At 56.1% G+C, this 12,632-nt stretch overlaps 1 protein-coding gene across 3 annotated transcripts in view; it reads right to left on the minus strand.

Annotated features, from left to right (window-relative positions):
- Nucleotides 1-720: 720 nt before the first annotated feature.
- Nucleotides 721-12,632, minus strand: part of DCPS (decapping enzyme, scavenger) — a 39,091-nt gene continuing 27,179 nt past the window's right edge. For 2 of the 3 annotated variants that reach the window (XM_057695950.1, XM_057695948.1), the window contains exons 4-6: nt 7,431-7,544; nt 2,968-3,078; nt 721-1,128 (exon numbers count right to left, since the gene is read on the minus strand). In XM_057695950.1, the coding sequence (XP_057551933.1) occupies nt 862-1,128; nt 2,968-3,078; nt 7,431-7,544 (492 nt within the window). In that variant the 3' untranslated portion in view covers nt 721-861. The remainder of the gene's footprint in view (nt 1,129-2,967; nt 3,079-7,430; nt 7,545-12,632) is intronic. The other variant, XM_057695949.1, reaches the window with a different exon arrangement.

Consider the following 12,632-nt stretch of genomic DNA (forward strand, 5'->3'; position numbering starts at 1 on the left):
CTGAAGTCCCTTCCTGGTCTCACGAGTCTATGGACAGGAACCTATGATGCTGGTCACATCTTGAATCCGATGCCCTCAGGACTTTTGGACTCCACTGCAACCAAGTCACTTTTGCCCTGTTGAGACACTGTTTGTATTTGATCTTCTGGCTGCTCCGTATGAGTCTGTTTTGTCTTCCTACCCAGATAACGAGCTCAAGGCCACAGACTCGCTGACCAAGTAACGGAGGCAAAGGCATGCGTCTTGGGCTTGCATCACCAGATTCTCATTAAGGCCCTCCCACTTCCAGGTGGCCATGCTCCATCCTTGTCAACAAGAGTTTATCAACAAGGTTGGCTCACACATGGGAAGCGTGACCTCAATACTGGGGAGGGAAAGAGGAAGTACTGTCAAAAAGACTCTAGAGATTACTACCAGAAAGTTTTTGTACTTGGTTTTTGGGGGGAGCTCCCAGACAGGTGGACCTAGAGAACCATTAGGAAGACACAGTAGGTCGAAAGAAGGAAGAGGGCCATGGTGGCAAAATAGGAAAGAGTGAAAGCAGGGAGACCGCCTCGGATTCAGGATGTGAAGTCAGCCAGGATGGGCGAGTCAGGACCTGAAGAAAGCCCTGCTGCCTCCAGGCCGGCTGGGACCACCCCTGAGACACTTGCCCCCTTCTCAAGACCTTCCACTGGGTTCTGTCCACCCCACCTCCCTAGGCCACAGCATAGGTCCACATTGAATGAGACTGACAGTTTATTCTCACGCTAGGAAGAAGCCAGTACAAAATACATTTAAAAGAAAAATTCAGTTGGTGCTAAAAATTCCACTGTCCACTCCCCCCCCAACCCCGCCAATCATCAATGCTCTTCTCCCGACTCAGCTTCTCTGGGCCTCCTGCAAGAGTGTGAGGAGGGGGTCGTCAGCCCTGAGGGCAAAGGTGAGGGTGCGGCGCTGGTAGTGCTGGGGGTCCTGCTCCAGGTTCTCGATCACCTCCGCCAGCAGGTGGGCCCGCTCCACGCCTGTGCCGGGGGCCTCGAAGCCCAGGGCGGTGAAGTGCACGTGCAGGTGGTAGTAGGAGGGCAGGTAGTGCAGGTACACTCGGAGGCGGTCTCCTGCCACCTGGTAGTGCTGCAGGATGGCTTCCTGGCAAGAAAGGTGGCGGGGGGGGGGGGAGGGTAGGAGGGTCACGGTGCTGCCCACACACTGGCGCCAGAACCCCCTCCTGCCCACGGCCCCACCCAGCCTCTCCGCCCACTGTCGGCTTCGGATCCCTGTCTTCCACTCTAGGGAGTCAGCAAGTGCAGGTGACAGCAGTAAAGCGGAGGCTGTTTCTCCCAAGGAAGGGGATGGTGGCCTGGATCAGGCTTCCCCGCTCCAACCTGGTAAAACACCTGCTTCCTCACAGTCACCGCTGGGCCTCTAGGAAGTCTCGGTGCTAAGGACAGGCCCAGATTCCCAAGACTGTGTGGACGATCCTGCCCTGGATGATTTACCAGACTTAAATCATCAAGAGGGTGGGAGGAAGCCTTGTGCTCCCTCTCAGCACAGAACAGAGTGGAGCTGGGCTGCGGCACAGCCAAGGGCTTGGTGGCAGAGAAAGGACAGGGGAGGAATAGACCAGGGAGGCAAAATAGGACCCTCAAATTCTCACTGGACTCCTGGCAGAAGAGGAAAGCATTGCCTTCGGCCCCGGCTCCCTTTGCCCACCCCAACCTTGCTCAGACATAGAGCTTTCTACCCCCCCACTCCACCCCAGGAGCCTCCAAGGCTTAGAATTAAGAGGAGACAATTTCCATTGCAGACAAATCCCTGAGGCAGCAGGGGTGAAGAGAAAAAGACAGGGCCTCAGTGGGCTCAGAATACACCCTGGAATTGTATTGTTCTGCATTTGTATTCTGCCCAGGGATCTCAGCAACAGAGTGACACCAGGGCAAGGGCACCCAAACGGCTTCCTGGAGGGCTGGCCTGCCCGGGACAGGCTGCCTGAGCTGCCAGGATGGTGCAAGTGCTGGCCCGGCATCTCTCAGGGCTCTGCATCCAGAGGCTGTTTCAGCAGAGACACGAGTTACTCGGAAAAGAAAAAGGCAGCTGGGGGATGGTGCTGTGTGCGGGCAGGAGAGAAGGCAGGTGGGCACAGTGACGGAGAGGGGGCCGGAGGTGAAGGAAGGGTGGGCCCAGGCAGAGCCCTTCCTCCAGGTCCACAGCAGAGCCTCGCAGCAGTGCTTGTTGAACCTGAACTGGGGGGAGCCTCTCCCCCACTGCACACCCTGGTGACAGCAGACTTGGCATGGAGGCCACATCTTCCAATGTCTCAGAGTGGAAACAAGGCTGAGACCAACCCCACAGAATAATGGAATCAGAAGGACCCCCCACCAGATACTGAGGCCCAGAGAAGTGAAGTGACCTGCTCAAGGTGACCCAGTGGGCTAAGGTCAAAGTGTCAGAACCAGGACCACAACCCAAGATCTGAGACTCTCTTCCCCCATCTCTCCTCATCTCCACGGCTCCTTTTAGCAACCCTATAATTTCATTCGATTCAGCAAATCTCCCAAAGTATCCCAGAATGCCAGGTGCCAGAGGATACAGTATCTGCCCTCAGGGTGGATGAGGAGGCACCCGCGGCACGTGTCAGGTCGTACACCATCTACCCAAGAAACACGTCTGGCGTGATGCAGCTGTCACGAGCAGGATGGGCAACCCTGGGATGGGAGGGCATCCCAGATGCGCCCTGCAGGACAAAGGCAGGGAGCAAAAGCGGGAACCCGAGCTGAGGAAGCCCGTGTGGGGTGAGAGTGGAGCTGGAGGGCAGGGCAGGACCAGGAGCCCCCTAAGAACCTTCATGGGCCCCTGCACAGGCGTCCAGAGACAAGCCCCTTTCATGAGATGGACTTCTGGGAGGGGTGAGGAAAGGGGCCCAGGAACACACTGGAATTGGAGTGTAACTCCCCTGGGCTCGGCGTGGATTCAGCCCTGGCAGCTCACCTGCCCCTCCTGGAGGATGTTCCTGAGCAGCGGCAGGTGCTCTGCGGTGAGATCCCGAAGCGACTTGATGCCCCGGCGATGGCAGATGGCGATTAGGTACAGGTCATCGAGCTGTGGAGACAGGCAGGGTAAACCGGGCTCAGCAGGGGACGGGGCTGGGGAGGCTGCCAATCCTGGAATTCCCCCCGGAAGCCAGGAAGCACCCACACCCCAAGGCCTGCAGTGCCAGCCACAGCCAAGCCCAGGGACCCCATGGCAGGACCAATCCCCAGGCAATGTGGGCATCCCCGTGCCCACGGTGAATGGGACAGTCTAAGGGACAGAGCTTCTGTTTATTCTTCCTGCTAAAAAATATCATATGAGAGTACTGACACACTCACAGCTGATGGGGAAAGGGGGGCGGGAAGGAGGTTCAAGAAAGTGCCAAGAACAACTCTTGTGGTCTAACTGCCTGTACGGAAGTAACTGCTGTAAGACAGAAGGTGGTAAGAGTGTAGGAGGAAGAAGGAAAGACGAGCTAGGGATCCAGAGAGGCTTCCTGGAAGAGAAGGCAGGGGATCCAGGTCTTGAAGAACAGGTAGTGTTTGGAGAAAGGGCCCTGAGATAGAGGAACAGTGAAAGCAAAGTCTCAGAGGCAAGAACATCTAGGGAATCTAAGCAGGAGACTAAACAGCTCTGGGTGCCTGGAATCGGAGGTAGGTGAGGGTGTGAAGGGGCATGTGAAGCGGGGAAGGGAGCCTGAGGCCAGCAGGTCAGTGAGCTCCACAACTGCTTCACCCTCCTCCCCCTCCCCCTATCTCACAGGGGTCACAGACAGCCCTTTCTGCCATTCCTCCTGAAAACAGTGCCTGGCCAAAGACCTGGAGGTCCCAACAGTACTGAGACCCAAGGCCAACAAGATCTTGAGTCAGAGGGCAAATGGACTCTTCCTCTTACCCAGAAAACCCTCCTGCCTGTCTCTGCTTACCCAAGCCCTGGCCTTGGCCAGTTTCACATCCTCGTGTGAGGCAAGCCCCAGACACCAGGGCTCCAAGGGCCAAGGCGTGGAGAGAATCCAGCAGCCCTCAGCCCTGCAGTCTGAGCAACTAGATTCCTCAATGAGATAATTTGGGGACCATGAGTCACCCAACCAAATCCCCAAGGGCCCCAACTTAAAAACTGAGAATGAGATTTCCCATATGGTGTCTGATGTCCAACTGTGCCTCTTCATGCCAACAGTGTCTCCATGCCACAAGCATTCTTCTCCACCAGAGCCCTAAGAATCCAGGCTTGCTGCCCCAGACCTGCCACAGATGAGTCCACTGGGAACCTCCCAGCAGACGGCTGAGCTGTGCCCACCCAGGCCTCCGTTTTGCCTACAAGTCCCTTCCGACTCTTCCTTCTCATGGACCATATCCAGGACTCTTGCGCTAGCTAGGGGCCCAAGGAGAAGCAGGAAACAAAACTGCTTGAAGTGTGTGTGCTTGTCTGTGGGTGTCTTCAGCTGTTCTACGTGTCACTGTCACAGGACTTCCAAATAATAGCATTTGTTTTAGATGGCATCTGCTCACGAATCCCAAACATGACATTAAATCACACCTTTCTGCCCCAGTGGCGTGGAATGAAGCATGAAGCCTGGCTATGCATCAGCACACGGGCTGCATGAGGCAAGGAAAACAAACCCATTCTTTGGTATCAGACATGACCCCGGATTTCCTGATGGCAGCCAAAGAGCCCCAGCCCGGAGAAATGATCTGAAAAAAGCTAGACAAGGGGCTGGCAAGGGTCTCACAGGCACCCCAGAAGGTGGCCCATCAAGCACTCTGGAGAGACGGACACCATCAGTCTTTTGTATAAGGCAGGACAACAAAATCAAAGTAACAGCTTCCTAGCGAGGGGCAAGACGAAGAATGGCTGGAGCTTTGGAGAGCCATCTATCTACCTCAGGAGAGACACAAAGGATCCTTGCTTTAGACCCAAGGATCTAAATTCCATGAACTGAATGTGTATGCGGATCTCCAGAAACACATACATATACGCTGACGTACAAGATGTAAAGACTATCTCTAGGAGGAGAGGCAAACACAGTCTCTTCTGGGGAAGGGAAATGGAGGGATGTGAGGCGAAGCAACTGACTTTCACTGCCCACCTCTGTCCTGTGAGCACTGCTACCACCTACGCGTATGAACTAACTAGACCCATCCCCAACCCCCCGCCCCGACCAATAAGCAAATAAAAAAGAATACACAGGTTCTCTCTTAAGAGAACGGAGGAAGGGATTCTACAACCTCCAGGGAGCCAGGCACTTGATAAATGTTTGTGAAACGGATGGACATCTTTAACCCTGGGCCATCAGCTGGGGGAAAGAAGACACACGTCTGGGAGAAGCGGTGGCAGCAGACTCCAGGATGGCTAGAAGTCCCCTCATGCCAGACAGCCCTCTCTGCTCAGTCCTCCCCTGGTAGATGAGGATGAAGGACAGAAGTCCAGGCCTGACTGTCTCCCTGCTGGACACACTGCCTAACTCTAGGGAGCTGTGGACCTCAGTGTTCTGTCAAAGTCAAGGATTTGAGACACGGATGTGGCACCACAGAGAGACACGTGCTAATTAAGCAAAGATTAGGGACAATCACACCTGTCCAATCATCAAGGGACGTCTGATATGTAAGCTGGCCCCTTCACAGCCCGAGGGCGAGTTGCCCCAGCCACACGGCTGGGAGCCCAGAGCAGCTCCCGAAGCCTTTTCTCTCTTACAGGGGACAGAGAAAGGGCGGTTCCACTGGCAGGCCCGGCCGGATGCCTGCCAGCACCAGGTCAGGAGGACAATGATTTCCATTCTCAGTGCTGTGGGCACTAGTATGTTAGGGCTTCTTGAATGGAGATGCTTTGGCTGCCCCTGCGTGGCCCTCGGACCACCACCCCCTGCAGATCACAAGGTCTTCGGTCTTCAGGGACCTCATGAATCACAAGTTCCTCCTACCACACTCCCACCTCCTGTGCCCCATTCTGTGATCCAGAACCTGCCAGTGTGGGGCTGCCCGAGGGGACAGACTGGTTTGCAGAGCCGCACAGAGGCATTGCCCAGAGACCCACCAGAGTCCCTCTTCCACGGTGGTCTCATCCCTGCTGGGGTCCTGCTGCCTCCCTCCCAGCCTGAGTGGGGATAAGCTGCAGGGGAGGAGACGGGAGGGAAATGCCTGCACTACTGCACCCAGAAGGGAGGGCACTCTCCTCTGACCTTCCCTGCCTTTAGCAAACAATCGCTCAGTGCTGCAACCTCTGGAAACTCCCTTCAGATTCCTCACCACCACCGAGCAGGAACTTTCACAAGCCTCCCCAGGAGACAGCTAGCACTCACTTCCCTGTGCCCCTCACAGCCCAAACCCTGTCCCCTCACTCCGACCACAGGCTCTCGGCCTCCCTCTTTTGGCGATTAGAGTGGTGTGGCTGGTCGAGAGACCACCAAATCAAACCAAGCAAAATACAGGGGAGCTCAGGTTAGGATGTGGCTGAGAGAGCGAGACAGGAGGCGTTCGTCCCAGGTAGGCGGGGCCTGACTCCAGAACAACATCCCTGGGTGATTTCGAGGCCGTGGGAGGAACACAGAAACCAGAAGGGCCTGTGCGAGAGCAGAACGGCAAATCTGAGCTTGGGTTACTCGCAGCTGGAGGAAGGGGCGTTTATCTATCCCCACTGCCACCCTGAGAGCCCAGGTCTGGCTTCCTTGGCCTCATCCTGGCCCAACTCCAGTCTGTGCGGAAATAGCACTTCCTGTGCCCTGTGCTCTGCCCGTCTCTGTTACTATCAGGGTACGAACGTCCACCCAGAGAGATGACAGCAAGTGAGACTGGTGAGGGGCCTCACGCTATGAGGCAATGAAGGAGGAGAGAAGGGGGACAGAGGCTGTAGAAGACTGGAGGGGCGGTGTGAGTGAAGACGGCTCCTGGAAAACCAGCTCCTGAGAAGGTCAGGGGGAGGGGGCATTCAGGGGCCAGGCAGCAGAGCCGAGAGGCTTGGTGGGGCAGGGGGCCCTGGACCCCTGGAGGCCTCCTCTGCTGGGGCAGTGCAGGGCACTCCTCGGGTTGGTCGCTATGGCTTCTGCCGGCCAGTGCTGCGGACCGTGGGCCGGCCTAGATCTGCTGGTGTCCAGGGCACGGGGAGAGGGTAAACAGTCCACCCCAGGGCTCCGGGTGCTCCTGGAAGTGAGGGTAGCAGCCCGAGCGCTTGGCTGGTAAAGGAACAGCCCGTGGGGTTATGGATGCAAACACTGCCCCAGCCGAGCCAGTGGGGGCTTTACCTGGCCCGTTAACGTGTAAACACTTGTGTGGGCACTCCAATTGCAGAGAGCTCAGGCCTCCCCTATTGGTTAATTATAATCTGCTTAGAGAGCGAGAAACATGAGGAAGAAGGGTAGGATTAAGGAGGCCCAGCAGCCTGGAGCAGGGCACTCGGAGACCAGAGAGGCCCAGCACAAAACCCTTTACCTGCTGTTGGTTCCACTTGAGGTCAGGGATGAGGACAAAGCCATCAGAGGGATGTGGGTTCTCAAACACAATCCGGTCGGCTTCAGCCTTCTTGTCGAGAATATTATACACCCACTGGAAGGAGGGGGAGAGAGAGGGTTCACAGACCAGCCACTTTCCCTGAGAGACACCCCTCTCGGGCCTCCCCAGTGAGGACAGCCAAGTCTTAAAGGGCCACCAAGCTCAGGGGACTGACACTCAGGCTGTCCTGTGCCAGGGATCTACTCTTGGGGGTTCGGAAGAGATTTCCCCTCTCCTAGCACAGCCATCCCCACAGGGGTCACTGCAGCTCAGATGGGGCCGGCTCTTTAGACCCTTCCTGGCCGGCACCGTGCACACGCCTCACAGGCCTGGTCTGCACCTGCCCCTTCCACGGCCCACAGGACTCAGGAAAAGGGCCCCTGGGCCCCGTCCCACTTTACTCAGGACCACAGGCAGAGAGGCAGGCCGGGAGTTCCTTCTGCAGAGGGAGCCTGCGACACCCCAGGGCAGGAAAGGCTTAGGTTCTAGCACTTAGTGTGTGGGGTTTCTCAGCCTGCCGGGACTCTTGTGAGTGCTGGGGTGAGCACCTCTGCCCCACCTGGGGACCCAGCTGACACGGACGCCGTGTGACAAAGCAGAGGCGATTACACAGATCTTTCCTGTCAACCCCGGGCTGCCAGCTCTCTCACACCCTTTGATCAGCTGCTGTCAACAGTCTTCAGAGGACCCTTCCTTGGGTGCTGTGTGGATCCCAAGGGCCTCACTTTATCATTAAGGTCCTGGGGGCCTCTCTGAAGAAGCCAGCCTGCAGGGAGGTTAAGATAAGAAGGCCCCTGATCTCATGGGGCTCCAACACCCAGACCCCACTCTTCTCCACGTCCCTGGAGCTCTGAGAGCCCTTTGCCAACGGGACGTCCTTCCAGGCCAGTGAACTCTGTGCCCGAAGTCCGAGAGCGAACCCTGCTGGAGAGCCAGAGAGAGGGCAGGAGCTGGGCTCACGCGGCTGCCCCTTCCACCCCTCAGTCACGAAGGGCCTCAAGCTGACTGACGGGTGGATGAGCGGCCAGGGCACTGACTTGGCCAGCCCAGCTGGGCTCCTCTGCCCACCAGCAGGAGCGCTGGTGCAGCAGCGTCAGCGAGGGCTGGGGTTGTACACTTCCCTCCCTGAGTCCGCATCCTCCGCTCTCAGCCAGCAGGGCCGAGGCCAAGTGCAACTGTCCGATATGGAGAGGGATGAGGAAGAGGGAACCTGCCTGGGACGATCTGGGCCTCCCAGATGCCCTGGTGAGACCCACAGCCCAATCACAATACAATCAACCCACTAGAAAAGAGGGGCTTTCCCAACGACAGCCTGACGGCATCACTTCCTGGGTGGAGTCTGGAGGCCGCCTGGTAGTGGCTTCCTCGTGAGCACTGGGGTCAGAAAGACGCACAGCCCAGCACGTCAAGAATATCCCAGGGAGGGACACTGCTGTCAGGATGTCCTCTCAGACTGGAAATCTCTCTAGGAATGTGATAATGGAGAAAAAAAAGCCAGCTGCGTCCTGACCTCCCAAAAATAAATGAGAGGGAGGGGACAGTGGCTCTGCATGGACAGCCCTGGTGTGGCCCAGCTCACATGAGGCCTCCCCGGGGCCCTGCTTTCACCCACAGATAAGCAGTTCTGGGAACCTGTCATTTCAGAGAGAGTGAATGGGCTCTGGAGCCCAATGAGACCGGGTTCACCTCTCATTTCCACTACTAACTAGCTACATGCTGGCCAAGTGATTTCATCTCTCTACACTGTGGTTTCCTCCTTCGTCAAGAGGAGCTAATAGCAGCCACACGTCAGGGCTGTGGTACAGACCCCAAGTGAGAAAATAGGTGTGAAAGCACCCAGCACAGAGCCCTGCGGGGGTGGGAGGAGCAACTGAAAGCAGAGATGGTGTGGGGAAAGCTCCAAGGGTAGGTCAGGCCAGGCTCGCCTGAGGCTACAGGCCAGCTTCCCTTTCCGACTGTGGAAAGGGAAAAAAGAAAGCAGGTGAGAGCAAAGGAGGTGCGTGAGGGAACCACATGTGAGGCTTGGGAAGGTGTGGTGTGGTGAGAGCATCTCACGGGACCAACCCGCACGGCAAGCCCGCGAGGTGGGCGCCGTTGGCGTCCCCAACCTGCAGGGAAGGAAGAGGCAGGTGGGAGGAAGCTCACCCAAATTCACACATTCTGACCCAGAGGAGGGCCCCACACTCCAGGCCGCTGGGGGAAGGCTCTGGGAGAGAGGGAGGGGCCTGAATCCACAGGAGCTCTCAGCCCAGAGAAGGGAGGAGAACCAGGGACCAAAATCCACGAGTCACAAGGGTGAGGTAACGGAGAGTGACACCCTGGGAAGGCAAGCCCAGGAGTCTCGGCCCCACGGACAATGGGGCTGTGGGGGTGCTGGCGGCTCCTGGACGTGTCTGGCGTGACGTCCTCCCTGTAGGTGACAATGGCAACTGCCCCAGGAGCCCCTCTCCCCAAGCTCCCTCTTCACTGTCCTCCTGCTCTTTTTTGCTGGGCCCTCTCGTTCGGCTGCCCCTGCCCTGCCTGTCTCTCAGCCCCACACTCTCCCGTCCTCCCCACGACTGCCACCTGTGTGGACAGCGGCAGCCACCACTCTGGTGCCTTTCCTGTGCTGGGAACAACAGCAGGCATGTGATATGTGGCTCGGCTCTCAACTTCCACCGGGACCCCAGGAGGGAGATGCTGTCAGTCACATTTTCCAGACAAGGAAACTGGGACTCAGAAGTGAAGGACGAGGTCACAAGACTCTGGGCGGCAGGACCAGAGTCCAAACCCTGGGCTGACGCTGAATCCCTGATTGGGTGACTCACAAATCGATCTCTAAGGTTCCGGATCCAGACATCCTACCACACTTTTTTAAACTGGGAAATTACAAGCACCTCAAATTTGAGGAGCCAAATGGGGTAGCTGGCTAAGAGCAGACGCTGGGGCCAGACTGCCTGGCTTTGAAGCCTGTCTCCAAAGGCCTGTTGTGAAGATACAGTGCCTGTACAATGCTTAGGACAGTCACTGTTCTAAGTCACCTCGTGAGTACCAAGGAGTCCCAAACTCACTCACTGTCCTCCACGTAGACTCACTCCGCTGTCCACACCCCTGTGCTGGTTAATGACCCTAATACCTACCCCTCATCGCCTGAGTCACCCTGGGCCCCTCCCTCGCTGCTCCAAATCACCATGTCTAGGCCCACCTCTTAATTGCAAGGGAAGCTCCCCCTGCCTCTGCCTCAGTTCAGTCTCCCTCCTTCTACTCTCACCACTTGCATCTGATTCTTTAAATCTGATCACGTTACCCACATACTCAAAACCCTGAACAGGACCCCCATCCCTCTGGCAATCATCCTCAAATCTGATGATCATTAGAAACAAAGAGATATTTTACAATGCAATTTCCCAGCTCCAATCCCAGCTCCTTTCTGAGTCAGTAGGTACAGAGGACGGCCCTGTGCTCTGTATTTTAAAAAATCTCACTAGGCCATCCTGACGATCGGCCAGGTATGGGAACTCCTGGTCTCCAGGACAAAGTGCACACACCTCTTCCTGGCCCCTGCCTGCCTCCCCCTGCCAGCTCCCAAAATGCATCAAATGAGTCCAGTCCTCTGTGCCCCTGTACTTGCTCTGCCCTCTGCCTGGAGTGCACCGTCTGCCTTATCCACTTAGCAAACTTCTCTTTGTCCTTTAAGCCCCAACTGGAGGATCCTCTCCCCTGTGAAGCCCCCCACTGTCTAGGCTGATCACTCCCCCTCTATGTCACCACTGTACCTCATGTACAGACCACCAAAGTGCTCACCCCATTATCCTGCAATTGCCAGACTGCATGCCCATCTCCCTTACAAGACTCTGGGCACATTATCAATGTTTATCTTGGTGACCCTCCAGAGCCTCGTACCTAGGGGATACTGAATAAATATAATGACAATTGCCAGTTAAACTGAGTGCTTGTAAACTTGCTAGAAATAGCTGAGAAAGAAAGAACACACGGGGACTTCCCTGGCGGTTCAGTGGTTAGGACTCGGCGCTTTCACTGATGTCGGCCCGGGTTTGATCCCTGGTCTGGGAACTAGGATCCCACAAGCTATGCAGCATGGCCAATTAAATAATAAATAATAATAATAATATATGAATGCTCATGTCAAACAGAAGTTGGTAGAGTAGTGAAGTTATTTTCCAAGAGGCTCTGAATAATGGTCTACAAGAATTGTCTCTATAATGGCATATACGAGTCACGCCAACTGTATTAAGGGTTTCCTCTCTTGAATCCTATATGTGTGCAGCCAGTGCAGCAGAACACACATTCCAGGACATCCTCCCACAATCCTAGACACTGTCTAGGAAGATGGAGACATATTACATTTCTACTTAGAAGACAGAGCAAGTGCTGAGACTTCTTTAAGGAAAAGAAAAAAATCAAGCCACTGTGAGCTAGAAGAGCCTTGTGCAAATACTGTGCAGGGGACCATGGCTAACAGCTGGGCCGGGTCTTCCCCATGGGACCACCCGCAGGTCCTGTCAACCTCCTGTCCTTCCTCCTCCCAAGCACAATCCACCTTGCAGGGCCCCTACACCCAGGACACCCTCCCTGCCTCTGGGCCTGGGAGAAATGGCTGTGAGTTTCCCATATGAGGACACCCCGTACCACCGTAGCCTAAATCTTGGGTGGAGTATGTAGAAATGCTCACGAGAACAGGAGTAAGTGATGGAGAACAGGAAAATGCCTCATCCATCATATTAACTCTGCGCATGCACATGGGGCTAATTCCAGGCAGAGGCTCTGGCTGGCGTTGGGCACAGACCCAAGGAGAAGTCGGATCTCTTATAGTGAAATGGCCTCGCATCTGGCCTAGTGGCTGAAGACACTCTGAAGATGCCTCCAACCTGCGGACACAGCCCTGGGAGAAGAGGTCCAGCACCAACGCCCCCAGCCTGCCCCCTGGAATGGCTGCAGGGGGAGCAAGGGAAGGGGGTTTCTACCCTGGGACTCAACTCTGGAGGCTGGTCTGCTGCAGGTGAAACCAGGGATACGAGTCTGGATGAAGAGGCCTAACCAGCGCTTGTCTTTACCATTCACAGCCCCCAGCCAGGGAGAGCCATTCTGAGACCCTATCAGGGCTATTGCAGAGTAGACAGAAATTCTGTCCACGAACTGGAC

The sequence above is a fragment of the Hippopotamus amphibius genome, chromosome 9 (genome assembly GCF_030028045.1).
Source record: "Hippopotamus amphibius kiboko isolate mHipAmp2 chromosome 9, mHipAmp2.hap2, whole genome shotgun sequence".
Classification (NCBI taxonomy): Eukaryota; Metazoa; Chordata; class Mammalia; order Artiodactyla; family Hippopotamidae; genus Hippopotamus; species Hippopotamus amphibius.